The sequence below is a fragment of the Erpetoichthys calabaricus genome, chromosome 10 (genome assembly GCF_900747795.2).
Source record: "Erpetoichthys calabaricus chromosome 10, fErpCal1.3, whole genome shotgun sequence".
Lineage (NCBI taxonomy): Eukaryota > Metazoa > Chordata > Cladistia > Polypteriformes > Polypteridae > Erpetoichthys > Erpetoichthys calabaricus.
Window position 1 is genome coordinate 167,976,734 of NC_041403.2, and position 27,532 is coordinate 168,004,265.

The window sequence follows — 27,532 nt, forward strand, 5'->3', positions numbered from 1 at the left end:
CACAATTTAGAGCTAAAAAAATAATGATTCTTTGCATTTTATAGCGCTTTTTTCACTACTCAAAGCGCTCAGCAATTGCAGGTTAATGGCTTTGCTTAAGGGCCTAACAGAGAAGAGTCCCTATTGGCATTTACGGGATTTGAACCGGCAATCTTCCGATTTCCAGTGCAGATCCCTAACCTCAGAGCCACCACTCTGCCTTAGGTAGGGAATGGTATAATGGGAAAGCTTATCTATGCCAAATTTTTGTTTCTCGGATTTTTATGTGGGGCTGGTAGAAATGCGCAGCTCATTATTCTTCTGAATAGGGGACAAGAACTGTGGCTTTAAAATGTGTGGTAGATAGCTAGCAGGTGAGCTTGGAGATTCTGTTCAATTGTAGTATTGCCACATTTCTGAGAGAACTGCAGTCAGGCTTTGAAAGATGGTTTATCCACAAATGTGTGCTATCTGGCATTTAAGGGTGCTATGAGGAGTATCTTCTCAATAGGTAATCCCTGTGGTGACAGTAAAACTAGTGTGTGTGTTACGGCCAACCCTAACAAGGTCTTGTACAGTCTTTACAAGAGCTGCATGCGTGGCACCAAGTTCAGCAAGTTTCAGTCGGATATGATTAGGAGAGGTGGCTAAATCTACATTAGTGTTTTTCAGTAGGTAATGTTCACATCAAATGTCTGAAATATAATAAATTACTAGGCATGCCATGTAGACGGCTAGGAAAAAAAACACATTGGGTTTCATGTATAATAGATAATTCTAACCTCTTGTGGAAAACTTAAGGGTGGTATGTAGGAGAAAGATAAAGGAGACTTGGTGTGAGACGTGAGTGAGAGTCTAGTAAGAAGTGAAATTGTGGAATTCATGAGAGTGCCACATTAAATCTGTGTTCTGTGACAACCGCTTGCCTACTGGGTCTTGTATTAGAGATTGCAGGAACTGCCATGTAGGACAGCCTTGCCCCAATGTAACCCCCCAGTTGAATTATTTGAGTGTGAGACAGTTATATTCCTGAACTAGGGGAGGAACATCGCATATAAATGTATGAGTGTGCAGGTGAAAACAATATGTGAGAGCTGACAAATCCCAGATTGGCCTTTTAACACATTTGCAATGAAATATGCAAAGGTTTCCTTTTGTCAGTGAGTCTTGTGGAGCAGGTCTGGAATCTTCAGTGGTCTGAAATAGATAATCAATGGGATTATGTCAGCATATAACCAGGGTGGTCTGTAATCTACATATCCCCCACTAATAGGAATTGTGTCGGTTATTTAAGGTTGGCGTTACTGTGCCAGCAACACTCGCCCAAACATACCTGTTCTGCAAAAAAGCATAAGGGCCTACGTAGGCACTCTTCTCATTTGAATACCTCAGAAGACTTGAGAGCACTCGGGTGGATCTTCTGAAGCCAAGATAAACATGTCAGTGGAAGAGGAAACTATGTGTTAAGTACAAAATCAATAAAAAACGTTTATTTTGTATTGAATCTTGAAAGGCACCTGTGCTACTAGATTTGCATACTGTTTACTGGCTAAGCTTGTAAAGTGAAACACTTTATTAATAAAATTATTTGTAACAAGAGAACCCTTTAAATACACCACTTTCCTCATTCATGGCTTAAATGCTTTTGTTATACTGTGTTGAGACATTTTGGATATTTGAATTCTAGAATGGCTGCTGTAACGTTGTTTCTGGACCTTTTAAGCAGGCCATTCCAGTCTATGGTTTAAAAATATTCTCACATTTTTCTATTTATCATTATTATTTTTTTAGACTGTCATTTGCTTTTAGGTAGAAACTTTGATATCTTTTGGTGCCAGGCTGCTGTTGCCTTACATTGTTTACTTAGCCCTTTAGTCACCAAAATATGTCACTGACTGAAGTAATAAATTATTATAGACAATGGCTCGCAGTCTTAAGAAGGATTAACTGCAGTGAATGCCTTCCTTATGTTGCTGTTTTTAGCCAGTTATACACTGGGCACAGGCTATATAGTACATTTCAATACCGTAAAAAGTGACTGGGCCCAGCTGACGAGTTGTGTAGCTAAAGAAAATCTATCTGATAATTAATATTGTCTGGTGGTTCAGCAGAGCTAGAAGTGAACTGAACACACTGTGAAAAAGATACCCTCATTGTCAGAAGCCGGATTAGTAACTTGAGAAAAAGGAGTTATCCTGTGGCTATAATGGCTGTGACTGTTGCCCTTCACTGTACTCCGAGTGTGCCTAGTAGGAAGATCTCACATTAGAAGCTGCAGTTGCATAAGAAGAGAGCTGGTTGAGTACTCTGCACCAATATCTGTCCCTTAAACCAGGCACATCAGTCATTAAGGATGTTTCCTCATAGTTGTGTATGAATGTTAGATTGTCATCACAAAAGTGAACATTTCAATGGTAAGTCTAAACTGTCCTGGTGTAGGTGAGTGCACCCTTAACTAGAGGGCTTCAATGTACAGACACCTGGACAGACAGACTTTCCTGTTGACCCGGTATTGTCAGATTTCAGTTTCATTTTGGGGAATGAGCTTATTTCTCATCCAGAAATTGAGAATGTCCCACTGAAAGTGGAATTGGCTTTCTGCAGCCCTGGACTAAACTGGTTGTTGCCCAGTAATTTAATTGCAAAGTTTTAATGAGAAGTTGATGACTATAACCTATTCAAGTTATCAGTAGAATTGCCACCGTTAAGGTTCCATTCACGTGTGAACACATGTAAAGAATCTTAGGTATGTGTGAAGGTCAAAAGAGTTCTTCAGATAGAGCTGCAAGAAAACATAAGTGAACCCTTTGGAATTACCTGAATTTCTGCATTGATTGTTAATAAAATGAGATCACAATTGCAGACACACACAATCTAACTAAATTAAAAACACACAACCAGTGAAGTCCAAAATTTGTTCTCGGTGGTGTTCAAGTCTTATAAGCAACTACAAGGAAAAGTTTGGTGGGTATTGCTGTTGCTAAACGAGGATGTCCAAGACATTGTAATTAAGGGTTTTTTTCATTTTTCCATTCTGCACTGTGAATGATTACTCAAAGTGCTCAATAAAGACATAAAAGTATATCTGTGCGTGTGTTTGATAAGTCAGATTGTGCTTGTCTAGAATTCTGACTTGGGTGAAGACCAGACCTCATTTTATTAGTAATAAATGCAGGAATCAAGGAAATTCCAAAGAGCTTACTTACTCTGACTTGCAACTCTAATGTGAGAAAAGAAAAAATGGATAATTTCAGTGTGCTGTGCCCTAAACCAGATGAGTGGTTTAGAAAAAGATCTTGTGGGTACATGGATGGATACATGCAGTGGAAAGTAGTGTTAACAGAATTTTGTAACTCATCACGTTAATATGTGGAGGTAAACAGATCTGTCAGGTCCTGGAAGCTAGAAGGGGATTACAGAATTTTTCTAATGAACTGTAATTCATCTTAGCTACAAGCAAAATGGAGGTCAGATGCAAGTGCATGGACTTTTGTTCCTTTTCCATAAAATACATAATTTAAATAAAAGCAATGCAGAGTAAGTGATTGCTCTGTATTTGCTGATGAACATTAATTGGGTAAATTGGGAGATATTGGTAAGCAGAGGTCCTTCAAGGCAGCAGTAGATGCAGGTTTTTTTTTTTTCAGACAATTTCTTATTTAGAAAACTGTTTTTCATGCAAATATTTTTATTTCAAAAAGCACTTAAGTAAAACTAAATGATAAAGAACAGATAAATATCAATATGCCAGTCCACAAAATATTTAGACACTTTCTTCAGGAGAACAACATCTACAATATTAGATTAGTCTTATTGGGCAAAGTGTAGCACCAACACACCACTTAAACAACTAGTCTCATTAAAAAAGTTGGCTTCTAATTAAGAAATGATTGAATAAAAATCTGTAGCCTTTGTGGGCAAACCGGATGCATCTGGAAACTATTTTAGGCAGATATTTAAAGGGAAAATTTTTGCATTGGTGGTGTGGAACTTGAAAGTGCACCTAATTAGAAAATGGAGTCTAAGTGGACTTATCACTGTACACAAACAAGCAGCAACCTTGTACAAAAAAAGTTAAAATAATTACACTTTACACAGTGAGGACTCTGTTTGATAAAGAGTGCTTTATTCATCTTTGAGTGGAAATTAATTCAGAAATTAAGAGTTATGTTTAAGCAAAGTAGTGTGTTTATGAGGCCTTTACTGAAAAACCTATTTAATGTACTTTATATTAGGAGGATCTCACTTTATGATTCCAACATATGGCGTGTGATGGGGGAAAAACTTTAGGAATGATGTATATTAATTCTAAACAGTTTGAGACTAATGAGAGGTATGGTAAAAGTAATTCATTTGTGAAGGGAATGTGTAAGGTTGATCCCTGTGGGTTTCTTTTCTGTACATTTGTAGACCTAAACACTCATGGATATTTGGAGATATTTACAAGTTAATTTTGCCAAAATGACACAAGACATTCAAGCTTCATCACAGCGTAGTACATTTGGAAATAGCAACTTTGGGAACTTGAAACCACCACCTGACTTTATTTCTGGACTCTTTCTTCATGAATTGTAATTGACGGATTAAGACTAAATGTGTATTAAAATCTTTTTTGTGTCAACTCGTTCTTCCCAGTTTCATTTAAATTACTAAATATTTGTTATATTTTTGTAAAAGCTTCTGAAGAAAACTGAAAATTATCAGCCCTGTTCTGGAAAAGTTGTTCATTTAAGAAGCTTACAGATGGATGTTATAAGCGGAAACGTTCTGTTTATCTGTATTGTGATCTACTGCTTGGATGACTAATGTGGAAGATGTATTCAATAAGTAATGTGTATGTTAATGTCATTTACATATATATTTTTTTTTCAGAAGGGCAAATATTAGAGTCTGCATTGAATTACAACTGCCAAAAAACCCAATCCACAAAAAAGTGAGTATCATTCCAAATGTTGTGAAATGTTTGGTTTCTGCTTGCTTTTCAGGTAAACATTATGTTTATCACAGATTTCTATTTTGATTTATGCAAGCAGGCTGAAGAATTTGCCACAGAATATAACTGTACACACAGTGCTCATCTTATTAAGTTCTCTCAACCAGTAATAGCTCATATGGGCTGTGGATAGAGTACATCTTAAATCAGGTTGATTTATAAAAATGTACTGTGTGTGCAGTTCAGAGGGAGAATGGGCAAGAATGAAAGTATAAGGGTTTTTCAGTTTAGTAGTATAAGTTCTATCCGGCAATGGGTGCATAAGTATCTCAGAACAAGAGCCTCACTAGGATTTTCATACATGACAATTTCTTGGCTTACAGGAGAAACTGGCCCAAACCCTCTAATCATCCACAGTATTCACCCATGGGCCTGTGGTGAGAGGATTGATGAGACTGAAGCAGTTTGTGTAGAGTAATAAACGGATTTCATTCAGTTGCTTAATAAAGGTACCAAACCAGCACATCAGAACGTTCAACTCATTATTCTTTTTCGTGGAATGGTGCATTGTACCTGACAACCTAACTCGATTCCATGAAGAAGGAAAACATTGCTGCTGTACAAGTTAAAACACACAGACTTTATAGTTTGCTGGTGCCCTTATTCAAAATCTTAGAGTAATGCAGTTTGGATAAGAAATCCAGGAGCAGCTAACTTGCAACCAGCATTGAATGTGTTTGAGTTGACATGGGTTAGCATCCCTGTCCTGTATATTCCTTGTCAAAGGAGGGCTCAACGGCTATTGTCGAGGTTTACTGAAGTTAAATTGCCTTGAAATGAATGGCTTTTCCATCTTGTAGTAATCGACTTATTATTTACAGTGATTGAATATGGGGATCAAAATGGAATATTGTGCATGATAGTACAATGCCAATTCTTTTCAACATCCTCTTTTCTTCCATCTATGATGAATTTTCTTCTTTAATTCCAAACCCTAAAATAATTATTACACCTGCCAAACATCATGGATTTAAAACTGTAATTCATCTTATGATTTGAATTTCTTAACCTTCATCCATATGTAAGCATTCTATAAAACAAATATGACTTGATCTTGCTCAAGTGTATGAAATTTGTTACATGCTTAGAGCAAGAAGTCATGTTTTAGGGCCTGACTATGATGTGGGGGGTGTATAATATTTAGACAGGCTGTGTCTTCTGTTATTTTATTAGGCATGATGTGGGAATATCCTAAATAAAATATCCTGATGACATATGTTTGAGATTTTCAGACTCTTTGTCCATTATTTCTAAAGAGGTTTAAAGATTGAATTCCAATTTACTACTATGATCACCTAATTGTTTAATGGGATTTACCTTTTATGCAGAATGGTAAGCCATTAATTGAACCTGGTAGGTTGGTTGTGCTTTGAGGCAGTGCCAGCGCCGAATACATTGGCACATAATTAGAATGAGTCACATTAACCTTGAAAAGGTCTTTAGAAGAATCCTTGTAATCTGGCCGTGCAGAGAGATTTAACAATTTTTATATAAGGTTGTTTGCCCACTTGTTACATCTACAGTCTTTATGTTTTGTAGTATTTTTTTGTGGGAATGATATTTTATAATTTTTTTAAATATATTTTGTATTTATTAAATGTAAGAAGTCAGAGTTGATTAACCACTCTTCACATTCCTTGCTAAAGGACAAATGTTTATTAGTTGTTTATGCAAACTAAAAAGAAAATCTTTTTGAGGAATGACCTCAGATTTGTTGTTGATTTCTGGATAAAGAAAACATTACAAGCAGTTTATTTAAATGAATTGTCCTTTTTTAATTGTTAGGTATTTAATAAGTCTTTCTAGGTCCTAAATATGAGTGGGTGTGGGTGATATCTTCACGTTTGGAGATATCCTGTGATACACTGACATCATGTCCAGGGTTAGTGTCTGTTGAAAATGGAAAGGATAGAGAGCTATGAATGTGTCCGTGCCATACAAAATGCCAGTGGTGTACTTTCAGGCTTAGTGTGAGAAACAAGAATGTGTTCATGGTTTGTGTGTATGATTTGTTTAATCCAGTCTCAACAATTACAGGTTAAGAAGTTAAAAAAATCAATGAGCGTAAGAGTGGAGAGAATGGAGTTTGATGAGAAGGTTGCACATACACCACAATACTTCAGGCACAGTACAGGCTTGGGTGTCCCTTCAATTTGTCTACACCTCTGTTGGGGACTTCCACTACGCACTTTAGGTAGTGACTGAAAAAGTTAGAATAAAGGAAGTTTGTTCACCTTACTTACATGGAAACATTTAGATTCATCTCCAAATTCATTTCTGATATCATAAATGCAGTTCAGCTTTTCAGACATCTAATACTCAAACAAAGACAGGAGAAAATTAGCTGCTGAATGTTTTCAGATATCTTCAATATTTTTTGATATCTCATAATATCTAAAATACATTTTTGGATGTCTCAAATTAGCATTTAAGCATTTTAAATGACCTAAAATTCACTATGGTATTTCTAAGAATCACTTTCTTTAAAATTTCCTATTCTTTTTGTAAGATATCCTGTTTATTTTAACATACTTAATAAATCCATTCCTCTACATTTTGAGGTATCCTGAAATGCATTTTGGATAATCTCAAAATGGCTAGGAAGCTGTTTTGAGAGATGTAGTATGTTAATGCACTTGAGGTGTCTTTAATTGTATTTTAAACATCTGAAAATTATGTTCAGTTATCTTTAAATAACTTTAAATATCTTTTTCCGGATACCTTAATGAATTTCAGATATCCTGAAATACAATTAGAGGTTATCTTTAAATACAAATGCATTTTAAGATATCAGAAATTGAGGTACTGTCTTTAAATATATATTTTAGATGCAAGTTAATGTGAAAATATCTTGATTATATTTGAGTTACTTTGAAATAATGTCCAGACCATTTTCTGATATCTCAAGTGCATTCAGAGGTGTCTTAAAATAAGCTTTGTGAAATTCAAAATATCTGATATATTAAAATGACAGGAGGTCCCATTGAAGTCATTTTGAAATATCTGGAGTTGCATTTTGGATATCTTAAAGAGCACACACATCTCAAGATATCCCCAAATGCATTTGCATTTGATATATTATAAAATACATTACACATACGAAAGTGACCAGGATATCCCTTGAAGATATCTTGAAATGTGTTTTGAGATCTCTAAAAAAAAAAAATTTTTTTTTAATTTTATTGATTTTATTGTAATCACACAACATTCCATACAAATAGATCAATTTTAACAAAAATAGGATCGAAAACAAATCAACCCCCACCCCTGAGAAAGAGAGCTTGGCCAGCAGAGTAAAACTTAAAGCTAGTGGAAATAAATAGAAGAATTAATAAGTGAATAAAGATAAATGGAGAAGAAAAAGAAATGGGGAGAGAATCTGCTTCCTCAGTGCTTTAAAAGCTTATTCTAAAATGTTATTGATCAAATCCTGCCAGGTTTTCAAAACGTTCTGCGCAGATCCTCTAAGTGAGAATTTTATTTTTTTCCAATTTCAAATAGTATAATAACATCAGTTACCCAATGAGATCTCTAAATTTTTAATTTAATATCCCATGGATTATACTGCTCTCAAATGGCATGAAAATTCTTTATATTCAGCAACAGTCTTTGTTTCAGCCTGCTAATGCGGTGACTCTCACCATCCATCCATTTTCCAACCTGCTGAATCCAAACACAGGGTCACGGGGGTCTGCTGGAGCCAATCCCAGCCAACACAGGGCACAAGGCAGGAACCAATCCCAGGCAGGGTGCCAACCCACCGCAGGACACACACAAACACACCCACACACCAAGCACACACTAGGGCCAATTTAGAATCGCCAATCCACCTAACCTGCATGTCTTTGGACTGTGGGAGGAAACCCACGCAGACACGGGGAGAACATGCAAACTCCACGCAGGTAGGACCCGGGAAGCGAACCCGGGTCTCCCAACTGCGAGGCAGCAGCGCTACCCACTGCGCCACCATGCCGCCTCAACCCTCACCATGTAAAGGAGAATAGAAGGTAAAATAAGATGATAAAAACGAGGTGTAAGGATACAACTGTGTACACCAGGCCATCCCAGTATTACTCCTATGCCTAAGGAAGGCCTAATGACTGCATAAGGGGAAGAAAGCAAGTTACGACAGGTCTTCCTAATAGTAATTGTTAAATTAAACCCAGCAAACACATGGCCACCATTTATTTTTCTTTTTCATTTTTTACAGGACTTGATAGTACGGTTAACAGATGACATAGACCCTTTTTTTTTCTACAATCTTATAATATCAGAAGAGGATTTTCAAAGGTACAAATTTTAATTTTGCATTCAAATCATACTTTGATTCTTAGACTTGGTATGCATTATCTAGATTAATTTATTCTCTGAGGAAAGCTTTCATACAGAAATTCACAGTATGTCTATGAAGAAAAATGTGCTCTAGGGTGATTTGTATGAGAGTGGCGTAGTTTATTAACTGTGTATCCTGTTCTTGTGGAATTTGGGACCGTTCATTTTTTTTTTTTTTTTTTTTAAACATATTCTGTGAAATTTTTAGGAAGCAGGGACCAGAGGTGAAATCTTATCTGATATGGTCATTATTGTTAATTTATTCCCATAATGTTTATTCCAAGGTAGACTAACATCTTTTTCCAGGCATTGACGCCACTGTGCCTGCCTTTACTAGACTTGACTTGTGCTTTCTCTTTCTTCAAATAGTTTAAAGTCTGTTTTGGACTTTGTTAATAAACATAAAATGGACCAAAAATAGAACTGATTGTATAATATTGGTATGCAAAGTGTATTTATCTTAAAACAAAACAAAATAACTGCTTTGTTGTTTTACTGTGCCTCTCTGGTTCTGTAATTATTTTGTATCAGTGTATCTGATTGCCATTTTATTTGATAAGACCTGACTTTATTGTATTTTTTGCTTGCTCCACAGTATAAAACTTCAGCAGGGCCTCTTGGTAGACTTTTCTTCATTTCCACAAAAATTTATAGACTTGTTACAGCAATGCATTTTGGAAGCAGATAAAGAAAGTCCTAGGTAGGTGTTTGATGATGCACATTGCCAAAATTTGATTTGCATGATTGTCTCTGATTGATTTAGTTATATGGTCATATCACATTTACAAAAAAGGAAATGCAACTTTTTACTGCCATTATATAATACACATACCAATTGGTTTGTTTGAGATAATCGTAATATGGGATTATACATTTTATCATAATGAGCATTCTAGAATAATTTTTCTTTCAAAATTCTTTTAGGGGAAATAATTTAAGTATCCAAGATATTGCATGCTGTGTTGGCAGATGGAGTATTGGATCAGTGAATCAATATTGACGGACCAGCAGAATAAAATGATCATGGACAAAATTTGTTGAAAATATTAGAAGTATAAGTCGTCATGGCGAGAATACAATACCAAGTCATGACTTCACTAACTACATGATATATTTTAAGGTTATAAGTAATCTTTATTTAATGAAGTGATACTGTCTTTGGGGAAACTTATACATGGTTTATGCTTTCTATAAGATCCTAGTTCTTTTGAGCATCCAGTGGATCACTTGACAACTGTTAGTAATGTGCTTGACCTCCTACTGTAAATTTTTCTTTTATCATATCCAATGTTTAATTTTGTTCCACTGTGTTTTTCTTTTCTATCAGGTTTCTATTACAATTAATCTCTCCTGTGACTGTGCTAGACCACTCTCCTTCCCACCTAAATGTTATCGAGACAAATGCTTTCAAACACCTCACACATCTTTCCCTCAAATTTCTACATGGCACTGATGTGGAAATTAAAAAATACTTAGCAGATTGCCTAAAGTGCATAAAGGTAGGCAGCTATATTTTTCTGTTTTTTGTTTTTCCAAACTGGATTAATCAAGTTGATGCAATGGTTAGTTGGATATTTAATCAGTGATATCTGTGTGTCCTTATCTGCCAGACATTTTGTTTTGACAGGATGAGAAGCTGCTGTTAGAAGAAAAGCTCAGAAAAACGGAGGATGATCTATCAAGGCAGCTTAGCAATGTGCAACAGGTATGTCAGGTTTTTCCAGTAATTGGGATTAAATGTTTGTCTTTGTTCAACTGGTTGCATTTCTTCTTGAGGATTTTACCTTCATGGGCACTCTGATTTGGTAATTGTTTTAACCTTTGCTAAAGAACCTCAAACCATTACGCTTAGGATTTTAGCATCTGCCTTGTTACACATGCGTAATCTGTGAGCTGGTTAAAGTCAATGTCACCTTACGCGACTTTTTGTTGTGGTGCATGTCAGATTTTCCATTCGCAATCGCTGATCTCATCATAACACCTTGTCAACTCACAAGACTGAAACTTGCAACCCATTTTACATTTACCAATCCCACGCTGACATTCCATTGCAGTTGTGCTTGCCCCTTTTTCTGCCAATATTGTGTTGTTTAAAAGCACAGTGCTTTACAAAGGGTTAACAGCTGCAATCTATCCTTTATTTATTTATGAGGCATCAGACAGACTAGCTTTTCTTTTATTTATTAAGCTCGGCATGTGTGTGTTCCTTATTTCTTGTTTCTACATTTTTATGCCTTGTACTTCCAGATGAGTATTCATTGGTTAATTTGGTCGTCGGGTCTCCTGCGTACACAGCCAAAAAAAGCTTCAAAGTTTTACAATTGTGGTTTGAATTTGATAGATGAACATAACAAGCTAAAATAAAAAAATCGATAGTATACGAGAAAGTCAATGGAAGCACACTGAGATAGAGGAAAAGGTCATCAGAACCAGTTCTAGTTGCGCAATATTTCTCAAATATCATGTCTTTGCCTCTCATCATAACTAATTGATAATATCAATATACAATCATTTATCTCCATTTGTAATCAAACTTTATTTTCATGATTACATATGCATTACCTAGATTATGTGCAAAGTAAAGACTAAAGTTAAGACTTGGGGGCTCTGTGTTTAGTCTCTTTCACTTCATCTACTTTCACCTTTTTAAAGTTTCCGTATGTGCTGTCACACTTTGGCCAATTAGGACATGAAGCTTGTCCACACTGCAGCTGAACATGACCAGTATTTTTAGCTGATGTTTCTTTTCCATAAAGTTTTGATAATGGGACAGATTTACAGTAAAATCTAATCATTTAGAGTACAGTCTTCACAGTTGGTCTGTATATGGGGAAAAAAAGAAAGATGAAGACTTACTTGAATACACTTTATGATCAGGCTTGCAAATTGCATGTTCCTTATTAATCTCTTTCTTTTAATAACTGTGAAAATGAACCAAAACACTCGACTAAATCTGGACATAGCATTTTGGATCCAATTCTTCACATTGTGCAGTTTGTGGGACATTTATGGGAATGTAGAAGCAATTCCATTTGTTATGCAAGTATCAGTAAAATATATTGCTTTTGCACAAATGATCTTAAAAAAAGCCATCTGTGAGAGTTCAGAAGCTGGTAAATTGTAACTAAAGGAAAAACTGCAAATACTCTGCTGTATCTTTTTTTTTTTAATTTATTTTATTTTCTTTCTTCCTCACCCCGCCATTACTGCTTATGGACAGTAAGTTAGATTAAATGTACTATGGAAATTCTTTGTTATATGCCTTAGTTGTAGCAATAGAGAGATCCAGGAGTGTTATAAGGATGTCAGGATTTACAATTCTTATCAGTAATTTCATTCATTTCTTTAGTAGCCTCCTCTACCATTTTGTGGTGAGTGTGTTGTTTAATTGAAGAGCTTTATGTACTGGTAATATGAAGCATCCATTCCTAGTCCTCATAATACTGTACAACTAATATACTAATATGCTAATATATATTTCCTTGAAAGTTTCTTCATTAAGTTTTTATAGCATCTTTTAGCATAATTAGTTTACAGAGCAAATATGATTGATATCCTTTAGCTACTGTAGTCATATTTAAACAAATACATAAATGCCAAGCATAGTTAGCATACCTGACAACTTTAAGAGTAGGTTCTAGTTAAACAAGCTTTAAAATTTGACAATATAAAGCTACTAAGAAAGGTAAATTGGAAAGAGTGATGAAGTTATAGCACAAGATATTAAATGATTAAATGCAGCCAAGGCATTGTTACTATCAAAGTGAGTACAATTTATAGTTTTCTTGGTGTCGTCATTTATTACAGCATTAGAACAATCTAGAAGAGAACCGGCCATTCAGCCCAACAAAACTTGCCAGTCCTATTCACTTAATTCTTCTAAAATAATATCAAGTCGAATTTTGAAAGTCCCATAAGTCCTACTGTCTAGCACACTACTTGGTTGCTTATACCATGCGTCTGTAGTTATCTGTGTTACAAATGGAGTGTAGGTACAGATAGCTTTATAAGTAGAAAGCAGAATCTTTGCCTAATAGGTCACCATAACCAAGCTTAGTTTTCTATTTCCACTCCGAGATTACCTGCACACCACTTGGAAGTTGTTAACCTCATGATCTCTGTTTTTTGATTATTTTTTATTTTTTTTATGTAGATGTTGTCCGAGAAAAGCAAGGATCTGGACAGGCTACGATCAGAGTGGACATCGCATAAGTCCTCTCTGTCAAGTTTGCATTCCCAGGAGCTGAATTCTGAAAAACAAAAAGCACTTGAGGTATGTAGCTGTGACATATTACAGTGAAAACTTGTCATTTGCAGATTAGTTTTCAAGAATTCTCTTGTTCTAAAAGCCTATAAACAGGACAGATTTACAGATTACATCTTGCCTGAAGAAGGGGCCTGAGTTGCCTCGAAAGTTTGCATATTGTAATCTTTTTAGTTAGCCAATAAATGGTGTCATTTTGCTTGACTTTTCTCTACACTTAGACCTTGTAATTTTAGATTGTAGTACTAATGACTGACCCATTAATCCATTTTCTGTACTTGCTTAATCCTGTCTCCGGGTTACAGGAGCTGGTGCCTTTCCTTACAGCATTAGACACCAGTCTGGAACCAAGCTTGGAGTGAGGATACCATTCCATTGCAAGGCGGTTTAGATTTGAGCTTTAACTTCAGCTGCATATCCAAGGAGCGCTGAAAAAGACGCAATCGTTCTCCAGAAAAAAACCTTAATGGACACTTGGGCTTGGCAGATTGCACGTGGATATTGACGAAACTGATACTGATTGTTTGTAGCTCATAGAGCCGTAAGGCAGTTTTACGAAACAACTGTGTCATAGTCCTTCCCAGATCTGGTTAAGTCCTTTCACAAATACAAATTAAAAATATACAAAAGATAGCAGGAAAAACAAGTTTGTAGTGTCCCAATCCTGTTAGGGAAATGAAGAGTGGCATGTGTGCTAGCTAGTTGGCAGTTTTCTGACACAGTGCAAACCTCCTTTTCACTGTCGCTATCCATGTTGAACCTTTAGGGAGTGAGTCTGTCTCTCTGTGCTGTGTAGCTCTTTTGTTTTTAGCATGTACTTAATGGCTAATCATTTAAAGATAAACTGCTTTCTGTGACCAATGAGCTATAGTCTGGACTAGATGGCAGGAGATGGAAATTATGCTGATGCTACACAGTCTTAGCCAGAGTATTCTTGTGCCATAGTTTAGTCCACATATTGTACCCTGTTCACAAAGTAAACACACTCCATTTTGAATTTACTGTACCGGGAATCTGCTGGTGTACTACAGTTTTTTTTTTTTTTGTGGAAGGTGCTGGGTGATCATTTTCTTCAGTAGAGTTCATTTAAAGAATCTAGTCAAAAGGGGAATGAATTTACTAACCTTAGGCACTCTACCCTTTTATAGTTTCCAGGAATTACTGCCAATCTGCTTTGGAACTTTGATGTGTTTATTTACTTTAAAACTGCATGTTAGTCGGTGCTAGTGAATAACACGTAAATAAAATACTTTGTCTTGCTTTTAGAGAATCGCAGTGGTCCTCTAGACTGTGTGTAATATGTCTGTTGAAATTGATGATTATAATATTAGAGCAATGGATCTATATAGTTTTTAAAAAAAAAAAAAAAAAAAACATGGCTTCTGGGTTTTGTTCCAAGCACTTTGCTCAATCGATTAGTTCTGGATTTTAATTTAATTACTTGCTTATTTGATCTTGGTTCTTACTCTTTCATCTCAGACATGCAAGCTGTTTATTGGATTTAAATATTTACCCCAAATTTCTTAGGACATAACATTTGCTGGCCTAGTAACCCCATAGGAAGTATCTAGGAGAAATAGCTAGTAACAACAAATACATGAATTTCATACAAAGAAAAACAAAATGAGGAGAATGAATGGAGTTTTAAGTACAAAAAGCAGTAACTCATGTTTCATGAACTGATGTTTATAATTTAAAGTTTAAAATGCAATTCCGCTTCCATCTTTAATCTAACTACAGTGGTCCCCCTACCTATCGCGGAAGTTATGTTCCGGACCCATCAGCGATAGGTAAAAATCCGCGATACAGAAAGACCATATAAATAAACATTTTTTTTTTTTTTTTATAGTTTAAGCCTTAAAATACCCCTCCCACATGCTTTAAACACATGTACATTTATTAAAACACACTCTCTAAACACATATGATATGTGGATGTCGGGCTTAGGATAAGAGTAACATAATAATGATGTAGCGTACCGTGGATTCATTCAAGCCACTTTCCTTCCCGAAGCATATCCAGGAGTTTTACCTTCTCCTGAATGGTCAAGGTCTTCCTCTGGCGCTTAGGCTCACTACTACCTGAAGGCTTAGAAGATGCAGGATGCTTGAGAGCCATCGTAGGGCTTAAAACAAAACAAAAAGGTCACAAAGATTTTGCTCTCAACAATCGGACCACAAGCAAGGTACGTGATATGCAGAGAACTGAGATGCGTCGGGAGCCCATACTCGCTGTTCTTGCAAGATTACACCACATTAGCGACAGCCAATCAGAGCCCAAGAGAATGAAAATCCCGCTCTGATTGGTTGAGTCTCCTCTTTTAGCCAATAACAGGCCTTGTAAGAAATCATGTGGGTACTGTAACGCGAACCTCTTTGTCTACCATAGTGAACAATGTATGTATATTTAATGATTTACGGTATTGCTTAAATGTTAGATATGTTCCACAGAAAAATCTGCGATATAGCGGGGGCGCAATAGCTGAGCCACGATATAGCTGGGGATCACTGTACTTATTGTTTTTTCTTTACTCATAGCATTGAAGTGCTTGTTTAAAAAAACTTTTGTGACATTTTTGTAGGACAAAAAATACTAAATCTGCTGTGTGAAATTTTCAGGCACACTCAACATTTCAGCAGAATTTGGAGCAGCAGAGGAAAGAGCTGGAAAGCTCTCATCAGAAGAGCATGCAACAACTTCAGATAAAACTGGCAGAGCTGGAGACGGCCAACAAAGAGCTGACAGAGCGGAAATACAAATCCGATTCCATGATACGGGACCTCAAGGCAAAACTTGTGGGCTTTGAAGATGTAAGATTTTATTTTCTCCTTCTTCTAGGGTTCAGTATGCATGGCTGCTGCTCCTTATCTGTATGTGTTATGTGTTGTGTTTGTTTTAAGTTTGTTACAGTACAGGTAAGGTCTTACACTTACAGTTACGTCCATAAATATTTGGACAGAGACAACTTTTTTCTAATTTTGGTTCTGTACATTACCACAATTAATTTTAAATGAAACAACTCCGATGCAGTTGAAGTGCAGACTTTCAGCTTTAATTCAGTGGGGTGAACAAAACAATTACATAAAAATGTGAGGCAACTAAAGCATTTTTTTAACACAATCCCTTCATTTCAGGGGCTTAAAAGTAATTGGACAAATTACATAACTGGAAATAAAATGTTCATTTCTAATACTTGGTTGAAAACCCTTTACTGGCAATGACAGCCTGAAGTCTTGAACTCCTGGACATCACTAGATGTTGGGTTTCCTCCTTTTTAATGCTCTGCCAGGCCTTTACTGCAGCGGCTTTCAGTTGCTGTTTGTTTGTGGGCCTTTCTGTCTGAAGTTTAGTCTTCAACAAGTGAAATGCATGCTCAGTTGGGTTAAGATCAGGTGACTGACTTGGCCATTCAAGAATTTTCCACTTCTTTGCTTTAATAAACTCCTGGGTTGCTTTGGCTGTATGTTTTGGGTCATTGTCCATCTGTATCATGAATCAATTTGACTGCTGTATTTAGCTGGATTTGAGCAGACAGTATGTCTCTGAACACCTCAGAATTCATTCGGCTGCTTCTGTCCTGTGTCACATCATCAATATAAACACTAGTGTCCCAGTGCCACTGGCAGCCATGCACGCCCAAGCCATCACGCTTCCTCCACCGTGTTTTACAGATGATGTGGTATGCTTTGGATAATGAGCTGTTCCACACCTTCTCCATGCATTTTTCTTGCCATCATTCTGGTAGAGGTTGATCTTGGTTTCATCTGTCCAAAGAATGTTTTTCCAGAACTGTGCTGGCTTTTTTAGATGTTCTTTAGCAAAGTCCAATCTAGCCTTTCTATTCTTGAGGCTTATGAGTGGCTTGTACCTTGCAGTGCACCCTCTGTATTTACTTTCATGCAGTCTTCTCTTTATGGTAGACTTGGATATCGATACGCCCGCCTACCCCCTGGAGAGTGTTGTTCACTTGGTTGGCTGTTGTGAAGGGGTTTCTCTTCACCATGGAAATGATTCTGCGATCATCCACCACCGTTGTCTTCTGTGGACGTCCAGGTTAGGGATGCACCGATACCGAAACGGGTATCTGGTATCGGCCTCGATACCACATTTTCTAAAGTACTTGTACTCGTTAAAAGTCCCCCGATACCAGGGACCGATACCACGGTCTGAGAAATGTCTATGTTTGAGCGGCGTGTAAGGGGTTAATCACAGGCGCTGAGTGCCCGCCCCCAGGCCCCGGCTGCAGCTCAGAGCGGGGAGAAGGCAAGGTGAGGCGAGACATGTCAGCCGTGTGGAACTATTTCAAAGTGAATGAAGACGACAAAACAAAGGCGGACTGCAAATTGTGCTCAGCGAAATTGTCCAGAGGAGGCTCAAAAGGTAGCGCATTTAACACAAGTAATTTAATCAAGCACCTAAAATCCCAACACAACGAGTACAAAGAGTTTACCCACGCTTCTAAACCAACACAACCCACGCTGCAGCAAACTCTTGCAAGACGAGAGAAAATGTCCAGAGACAATCCACGTGCTGTGAAAATAACACAGGCAATTATCGAGTACATTGCATTGTGTGACCAGCCACTCTCGGAGGTAGAAAATGTGGGATTCCTGCGTCTCCTCCATGTTCTGGAGCCCAGATATGATATCCCAAGCCGCCGCTACATGACTGACACGGAGCTGCCTAAACTACACGACTCCGTGAAAAAACATATCCACAGCCTACTGCAAGCCTCCTCTGCGTTTAGTTTCACCACGGGTATTTGGACAAGCAGTGTTAGCCCCGTGTCGCTAATTAGCCTAACCTCCCAGTGGATAGACGAGAGTTTCTTGTTTTTTTTGTTAAATTATATGACTAAAGCTGTTACCTGTAAATTTAAATCATGTTTTTATTAAGTACTCGGTATCGGCAAGTACTCGGTATCGGCGAGTACTGAAATGCAAGTACTCGTACTCGTTTTCCAAAAAAGTGGTATCAGTGCATCCCTAGTCCAGGTCTTTTTGCGTTGCTGAGTTCACCAGTGCTTGCTTTCTTTCTCAGGATGGACCAAACTGTAGATTTTGCCACTCGTAATATTGTAGCAATTTCTCGGATGGGTTTTTTCTGTTTTCGCAGCTTAAGGATGGCTTCTTTCACCTGCATGGAGAGCTCCTTTAACTGCATGTTGTCTGTTCACAGCAAAGTTTTCCACATGCAAGCATCACACCTCAAATCAACTCCAGGCCTTTTATCTGCTTAATTGATAATGACATAACGACGGACTTGACCACACCTGCCCATGAAAAAGCCTTTGAGTCAATTGTCCAATTACTCTTGAACCCCTGAAATGAAGGGATTGTATTAAAAAATGCTTTAGTTGTCTCACATTTTTATGCAATCGTTTTGTTCACCCCACTGAATTAAAGCTGAAAGCCTGTACTTCAGCTGCATCTGAGTTGTTTCATTTAAAATTCATTGTGGTAATGTACAGAACCAAAAAGAGAAAAAGGTTTTCTCTATATTTATGGACCTAACTGTATGTGATAGACATGCTAGTCCTACTGAGAACCCATGTATTCTGCTTTTCATTACTACTTTACTTTTAGACAGTGAATATTATCCATGATTTAAATTACTAACACATTGTACATTGATGGATAGTTCATTTAGAAACACCAAATTCTAAGAAAGTTTTCTTTGAGGGGGGGAAAAAGAGAGTCAAACTTTTTTTTTCTCTCTGATAGATTAACATATTAATTGATCTGCCCAGATGTCACTCCTGGCCCTGGGTCATTGATTGCCCTCCTTCTTTAGGATTGCAGTCGTAAACACTGCTGTAAGATATTAAAGTCTGCTACGGGATGACCAATTTCATCACCTCAACATTACATCATTCATTCATTTTTTAATGAGAAACTTTAGTGTGGTGGGAAACTGAAAAACTCTGAGCACATAAGATGGTGAAGCCTTATACTTATTATATGTACAGTATTTTTCATACACTTGTGAGTAGTAAATCATGTATTATGATGGTGATTGCTAAACAATTTTTAATGTTCCAAACAAACATCTCATCCTGGCATCTTACTAAAGTCTCTGTCCTGCTTCAGTCCGTTTACCAACTGTGATAGCACAAGCTAATTTCTATAGGTTTCCCCACCCTGTGACAACACAACCGTGTACAGGTGGTCTTCAAAATAAATAACTTACTCATTTAGCCAGTGGCTGAAGAAATTCTTCTAGCTTTCAGTATCTTCATTAGGAGTTAAACACGGGGTCCATTAAGTTTTTATTGGAGCAAAAATGCTACCATGGTACTTGAGGGAAAGCATAAAATTAGACGCTCAATCACAGCCACTAGATGGCGCATGCATACAATTTTACATTTTTTCGGAGCTTGCATGCACCTTATTTCTCACTAAGAAAGACCTGTGTGTAGCAAATGCCGCTGCACAACAACAATGTTGTGGTAATGATGCAAATTAAGAGACACATCATCGAAAGGAAGCAAACCATGGCTCAGCAATGTGCAAGTGAAACACTTCGGCCATGGGGGGCAAGGCTTGAAGTTTTCATTAAAAACATCTTATCTGGAGGTATTTTCTCAAGGCATAGATTAATAGGACTCAATAGGCCTGTGATACGGCTATGATATGGTATTGCCAGTGTCTTCTTACGAAAGCCAGTGAGGTAGCAAGCAAAGGTGGGTCCATGTCTTCTACACTGGGTCATTCTTAAGAGTTAGCTGACGCCTCTCCATGTTTATGAATATAGTAAAACTGCTAGGGAGTCTTTGGGTCGTTTGTTGTCCCAAACACCACATGCAGCTAGTATAATTTAATTAGGATTATGATAAACATGGAAATGATTGGATTTGTGGCTTAACTATTACACAAGTTAACATGAAGAAAACTTACTTGGTCATATTTTTATCAAGCCAAAATTACTCCTGGTACAAAAATGACTGGTTTCTACATTAAACCAAGTAATATGTGAATGTAGTTTTACCATAGCTCAGAAATCCATTTGTATAAAGTGGGCCTTTTTTTTTTTTTCTTGCAGTGTGATGAGGCTGACATGTTGCCAGCATTCAGCATTCTTTCATTTTCCACTGATAGTCCCACTTGTATCCAAACTCAGAATGACCCCATTAAAATCAAAAATTGTTTTATCTGGCGTAACCATTTGGTTTACTCAGCTGTAAATGGATAACTTACTTTAGGCAGCTGTCATCTGTAGTCTTTGTAATGAGGAATGATCTGCTCTGTAACACCAAGGCAGGAAGATGGCAAGTTTGGCCATTTGCTTTTCGTAACAATTTAACCGCCACAGTTTATGAATGGGTAATAAAAGTCTGATGACAGTTGTCTGATGCGTCCGTTAAAACTGCTTCTCAGTCTGCTATAAGTGAGAATTTAATCATTAGATATTTAACGTGTTTCATAAACTTTTTAATAGCAGAACACTTTTGTTTGCTTAAAATGAAAGGATTATTTCTTTTGCTGGTGCCGTCATTACCCATGTGATAAGAGAATCGAGTTGAGGTAAACTGAAATCAGTTGTGTTTTTTGTGGTGATAATGGTTGGTTAAAAGCATCTTGGCTTATTTGAGAATTTTATTATTACTAGGGGGCTCCGCCCCCTGCTCGCTTCGCTCGCCAACCCCTGGTGTTGGGAAATGACAAAGAGCGTGATGTTTGAATGAGATGTAGAATAGTGTGAAGGTGTAGATGATGCATATAGAAAGCAAACAATAAAGTGGGTGGCACAGTGTAAAGGTTTATTGGAAAAATTATTTGTAAACGCCGTTTAAGTGTAAAAGGTAATTCCAGGTCAGAACTTGTAAGGTCAATGAAGATGGTCATTGTCGTGATCAGAGTCAACTTTGTCAGAGCTTAGAAAGAGTTGTGTCTGTCCAGGAAGTAATGCAATGACTTGGGTATTTATGTTTTACACATTAATATTTTTTGGACATAATATAGTGCGATGTGTTAAAAGGGGCATTTGGTCTAATGAGATTGCTGTTCCAAATATCTCTGTAACTAAGTCGTCGCAGATAAAAGCTTGAGGAATTGTAATAATATCTGGGTGAAGTCTATTTGTATTGGTGAGTGTACCATCTCCCAGTTGTAATAACCAATTGTTATGATCTGGATCTGGACATCGCATGTTTTGTACTAACTGTATCTTTTGAAAGCAATGCCAATTGTCTGCGTATTTTAAGGTGCACTGAACAATAGCTGAGCGCATGGCATGTTGAACAATAGCTAAGCACTGTCTAAAATCTCCTCCTAATAAAAGTACCTTTCATCGAAAGGGAATATTATTATTCATCAACGTTTGTAGAAGTTTATGAATGGTGTTGAGTAAGTGACTGGATGCCATTGTACATTCATCAATAATTAACAGTTTTGCAAGACGGATGTCACGTGCAGTGCTACTGTTCATGTTCATAGTGGATACCGATTTGTAGGATCTAATGCAGTTCATAAAGTTTTTACTTTCAGGTACATCGTTAGTTAGAAGCTTCTGTAGATATTCAGGATATGAATGTAAAGGAGGCAGTCTAATTTGACCCTTTTGACAACAACGTGTAAATGTGTTACTTGTATTGCCAGTTGTTTCTTCAGGGAAGTTAAGTGAATGACAATGATTGCAAATGACATTTATTAATCCCAATGAATTTTCCTGAATAGTGGACTCATTATTGAACGCGTTGTCAGCTAAGTGGCGTAAGCGTTTAGCAGGTGTCTGTCGTTGATGTCCGTGACATGTATGTTTTGCTTGTGCCGTTTGAGAGGCGCGTTGTTGTATGTCCAGTATTTGGGACGTGTTGTTTTGGAGCTGTAATCGATTTGGCTGTGCTTGTGAGAAGCCCGTTGTAGTCTACGTCGTGCATTGTTTGTATTGAGCCTTGCCCGTTTTTGTATGTAGGTCAGTTGAGCTTTCTCTTTTTGGAGCCTTGCCTGCTTGTTTTCCGGCATTCCAGATGCGCGGTGTAGACGTCTGCGTTTATTTATTTTGTCCCTTCGCTGTCGTTTCTGTATGTGTGAGACGGGAGGTGTTTCGTTTTGAACCCGTGCCTGTATCGATGCAGCACTGTGAGACGCGTGCTGCATGTGTCTACGTTCATGTTGTACCCATGATCGTGAATTCATGACTTGTTTGTTCTTCAGCGTTAGATATATGGATAAGTAATAAGGAGGATCACACTCACTGTTAACATGGAGCCTTTTCTGCGGTTGAACGGTTAATAGTGCCACATTGTAATGAGATCCACCTATGCTGCATAGTGTGAATTGTGTTTGGTCCCGTTATCCGAGCCGTATCGTTTTGTACCCGTGATCGTGAATTCATGACTTGTTTGTTCTTCAGCGTTAGAAATATGGATAAGTAATAAGGAGGATCGCACTCACTGTTAATATGGAGCCTTTTCTGCGGTTGAACGGTTAATAGTGCCACATTGTAATGAGATCCACCTATGCTGCATAGTGTGAACGTGTTGAGATGACGTATGTTTAATAGGGACGGTTCATTTAGAAATGGGGCTTTGTGTGTCATTTGTTATTTATGTTAGTGTGGTCGTGGGTCTGAATCATCGTTTTTGTGTACGTTTCGTGTGCTATGTCCGTAGTCTGTCCCGTTTTGTGTCCAATGGGTTTTGTGTGGTGCTCGCGGCTTCTTTTTTTTTTGTGTGGTAGGGGCTTGTTGAATCCTCCTCTTTGTGTGTGTCCTGTTTCGTGTGCAATGGGTTTTGTGCACAGCGCCGGCGTCTGACTCCTTTTTTCTGTGCGCGGTGCCTCATTTCTTATTTTAGTTTGCATTCCATCCGGTTCCCGTTGCTTGCGGGGGGGGGGGGGGGGGGGGATTTGTGGGGCGCCTGCGCAGTACGTCTTTTGCGTCCACGGCCCATTGCCGGATGTCCCTGCGTCCATCCGGTTTATCATTCTCGGTTAGTAATGTGGATTTTTTTGTTTCTAAAATTTGTGTATTTTTTTTTTATGTGCCCGATAAGGAGTCTCATCGAGCCAAGCAGGAGGTACTATCACTGCGAAGGGAGAACTCGACTCTTGACACAGAATGCCATGAAAAGGAAAAGTTCATAAGCCAGCTGCAGACCCGTGTAGCAGTGTTAGAGCAAGAGATCAAGGACAAGGACCAGCTACTGAGCCGAACCAAGGAAGCCTTGGAAGCAACACAGGGGCAAAAGGTAACATTGACTTTGTAGCAGTGGTTTTAATGAAGCAGCAGTGCAAGTGATAGGACGTGGATTGCGGACGGTAAGGAATGCAGTGACAAACACCTGTAAATCATCTTGAATTGGGGACTCTGGCCTGCATTTACATGTGTCTCTGTACAGCAGCTGTTTCATTTTTTTGAAATTCTGCTTTCAAATCCTACTCTTCACCATGTACAGTTCGAAGTTTATTTTCTCATACTATCAATGGCTTTTTATTTAAATGTTTTGTTTTACATCTTAAAGCCGGGAAGAAAATGCTGAGCCACAAAATTTCAAAGAAGCCTCATTACCTCTACTCTTTACTAACTACTATAAATTTGCTCTCTGCTTGCCACTCTTTCATGTTTTCTTTATAATGTTGTGTGAATATATGGATAGACAATACTACAGGTTGAGAATCCCTAATCTGAAATGCCTAAGACCAGAAGTGTTTTGGATTTTGGAATGTTTGCATATACATAATGAGACATCTTGTGGACATCCTTGATCAGGTAGGGAAATTCAGCCAAACCAGCTAAATGACAACTCGCATATATAATATTTCATTATCCCTGAGCAGTTGTTATAGTGTGGTGGAGTGGTGGCTCTGAGGCTAGGGATTTGCACTGGCAATCGGAAGGTTGCCGGTTTGAATCCCACAAATGCCAAAGGGGACTCTGCTCTGTTGGGCCCTTGAGCAAGGCCCTTAACCTGCAATTGCTGAGCGCTTTGAGTAGTGAGAAAAGCACTATATAAATGCAAAGAATTATTATTATAGTATGCATTGACGTGATAAACATATTAAACCTCAAAAGTGATGAATAAGGTGCATAGACTATATTTCAGTTCCCTTTTAGGAGGGCTAAGGCTGCATGTTTACTGTAAAGAACTTTTTTGGTTTTTCGTCGTTTAGATTGGCTGTCACCTGTCGGTGAATTAGCTGACTCTCAGCAAAGAGTCACTCCAGCATGCCTCACCGACTGACAAGATGCTACATTCATTTTTCATATGGTGGTGGTGTATTTTGGAGCACTTGACCTTTTGGAGGTGTACATATATAAAACCTGATTTTCCAAAATTAAAAGGCAATTTGCAGCAGTGTCTAGTTCTTCTAGCATAATCAGAACAATTTACTGCTCTCCTGTTGCATTTAGGGCTTCTAGCGAGACTGAAGCTGCTTTTGTTAACCATAAGCAGTGACATTTTTATTAACACATAGCTCAGATGTTATCGTTTTTCTATCAAAATGCCCATGCAGCATCTTGAAACTGCCATGCAGTTTCTATCCTGTGTTGTGGTGCTTTGCTGGCAGACTCCCAACCCCAGAGAGTCAATTGAGTGATGGTGCTTCATGGCGCTTACTGCTTCACAAGGGACGCCAAACCCCAGTCATCGATTGAGTGCTGACTTTGTGTTGTTTCACAGAGGACACCCCAGCCTTCCTGGCTCAGAATGAATAAAGCTGTATGGAACTTGCACATCCGATCAGCAGTGAAAGAAAAATTAGAGGGACCACAAATGCCATGATGTTGGCGCTCAAAAACGTTTAAGATTTGGGGGCATTTTGGATTAGGGATACTCAACCTGTACTATGTTATAAACAACACTTTTTTAGAGTGTTCATTATTTCTTTACGAAAGTTGCTTGTTATTTTGATATAGAAACCATCTGTGTTTATAGAACTTAGAATAATTAACATGCTATTGTGGTCACCCCCCAAAAAACATCAGACACAATTGCACCCACACAGTCGCAGGTATAAAACCAATCTTTTGATTAACAGAAATGCCTCTGTAGATTCTCTTTACCACAGTTGTTCTTCATTATTAGTTCTCTCTTCTCGTCCATCTCCACTAACTGAATGAACATAAGATGGCTCCTTTTATGCAGCACCCGGGATTACTTCTGATGTCAGGATTCTGCACGAAGAAAGTACTTCCAGGTCGGGCAGAAAACCCCAAAAAGTAATATACCGTATAAGTCAGGTCTTGAAACCCGAAAAATTGATCATAAAATCAGACCCCGACTTATAAGTCCATTCAAAAATGCAACACAATTTTTTTTTTTTATACATCTTCTTGCCTCCTCCAATGTCGCCCCAGTTTCTCAGACGCATCGAATTTTGTTGCAGTAGTGCAGTTACCAATTTCTTTCACCACTTCAACGACTTCTAATTTAAAACCAGCTTCATATTTTCTTTTGATTGAACGCTCCATCGTAGGGAAGGGATACTCTTACGATAAAGGTGTATGAGGGTGTGAGATACAAAAAAACACAAATCAGTGCAATTGTTGCTTCGGAATAGTTTGGGTATCACTGTGTGGTCACGTAGGCACAATAGAGAGAGAGAGGTTAGAAGCATGTGCTGATATAGCGCATTGCCCACCCACATAGGAAAAAAAAGACAGTGTGCTCTGTGGTTACTTTCTCAGGTGGGCGTTAGCATATCATAATCTCTTGGACCAATAGCGAGAGTTTTCCGCATTCGACTTATATATATATATATATATATATATATATATATATATATATATATATATATATATATATATAATCGACATTATATAATACCAGAAATTATATGATAAAATCAAGTCCCGACTTATCCGTGGGAGAACTTCTCGGCAAGTATATACAGTAATTTTGAGGCATATAAATGGATGTTACAGTTTGGCAAATGTGTGGTTTCTTAATTTTTGTTTTCTTGTTTTTGCAACTCTTAACAAAGTCCATTAGTCCTTTTCTGTGTCTTAATTTTTTTTATCCTTTCTTTTTCATATGCAAAAAGTAGGCAGGTAAATGAACTCTCTCAGCCTTGCCATGTGTAAGGTGTAGAGGGCACATGGTTTTAAACCGTGCCTTTTGAGCATTGCGTTACTTGTGTGCTATGTAACATGTAAGACAAAGCACTTAATATAAAGCGCTGTGCCGTACGTTTAAAGTGTATAAAAGAAGAAGTTAAGAATCTTTAAGTATAGAGACAACTAAAGTTTTACAAGAAAAGCTAAGTTTGGAGAAGATGCATTTTTCCTTTTTTTTGCATTTTATTCTACTTGTGAAACAGCTTTTTTCTTTATTCTTATGTGGGTTGCTTGCTTTGAATTTTCACTGAATATTCTTAGGATGAAGAAAAAAAAGCAAAACTCTCTTTGGTTTTGACTTTCCTTAGTGTTTTTTTTTTTTTTTTTTTAATTTTTATTAAAGCCTGGCGTTTTAATTCATTTTTTAGGTAACCATTGAGGAAGGTGCGGAGATAAAACAAGTTCAAATTGGAAAACTCGAAGCAGCGGTCAAGTCTTTGTCAGGGGAATTGCTTAAGGTTTGTTCTTAACCCATGAAGAATTGGGGTAGAGAGTGCACCGTTTGCACTTCTTGTCACTGTGAAATGTTAGCTCAAGAGAGCTCGGTTTTACATTTCAACAGGCGAATGAAATCATTAACAAACTGCAAGGGGAAATGAAAATGCTGGTGAACAAATTGAAGTTGAAGAATACTGTGACCATTCAGCAGGAGAAGCTGCTCTCTGAGAGAGAGGAAAAGTATCAGAAAGAACACAAGGATCTACAGGATACACAACACGTGCTGAGGCTAAAGCAGGATGAGGTAAGCATGGGTTTGTTTTGTTTTTTTATTTAAAGTTAGTTATTTTAGGATAGAAGGCAAATGAGTTTCCCATCACAGTCTCATAACCTCCTGTAAAATGTAGAAAAATAAGTGGGCACGTAAAAGGGCTCGAATATGTGCCCATTTCCTTTGTACATCTAAT

General features: G+C 37.7%; 1 protein-coding gene across 2 annotated transcripts in view; it reads left to right on the forward strand.

Moving 5' to 3' along the window:
• sass6 (SAS-6 centriolar assembly protein) overlaps positions 1-27,532 on the forward strand; it is a 46,576-nt gene that overhangs the window by 3,319 nt on the left and 15,725 nt on the right. For both annotated transcript variants that reach the window (XM_028812439.2, XM_028812438.2), the window contains exons 2-11: positions 4,852-4,912; positions 9,183-9,262; positions 9,900-10,004; positions 10,632-10,803; positions 10,932-11,009; positions 13,458-13,577; positions 16,187-16,378; positions 23,563-23,757; positions 26,996-27,085; positions 27,190-27,369. In XM_028812439.2, the coding sequence (XP_028668272.2) occupies positions 4,852-4,912; positions 9,183-9,262; positions 9,900-10,004; positions 10,632-10,803; positions 10,932-11,009; positions 13,458-13,577; positions 16,187-16,378; positions 23,563-23,757; positions 26,996-27,085; positions 27,190-27,369 (1,273 nt within the window). The remainder of the gene's footprint in view (positions 1-4,851; positions 4,913-9,182; positions 9,263-9,899; positions 10,005-10,631; positions 10,804-10,931; positions 11,010-13,457; positions 13,578-16,186; positions 16,379-23,562; positions 23,758-26,995; positions 27,086-27,189; positions 27,370-27,532) is intronic.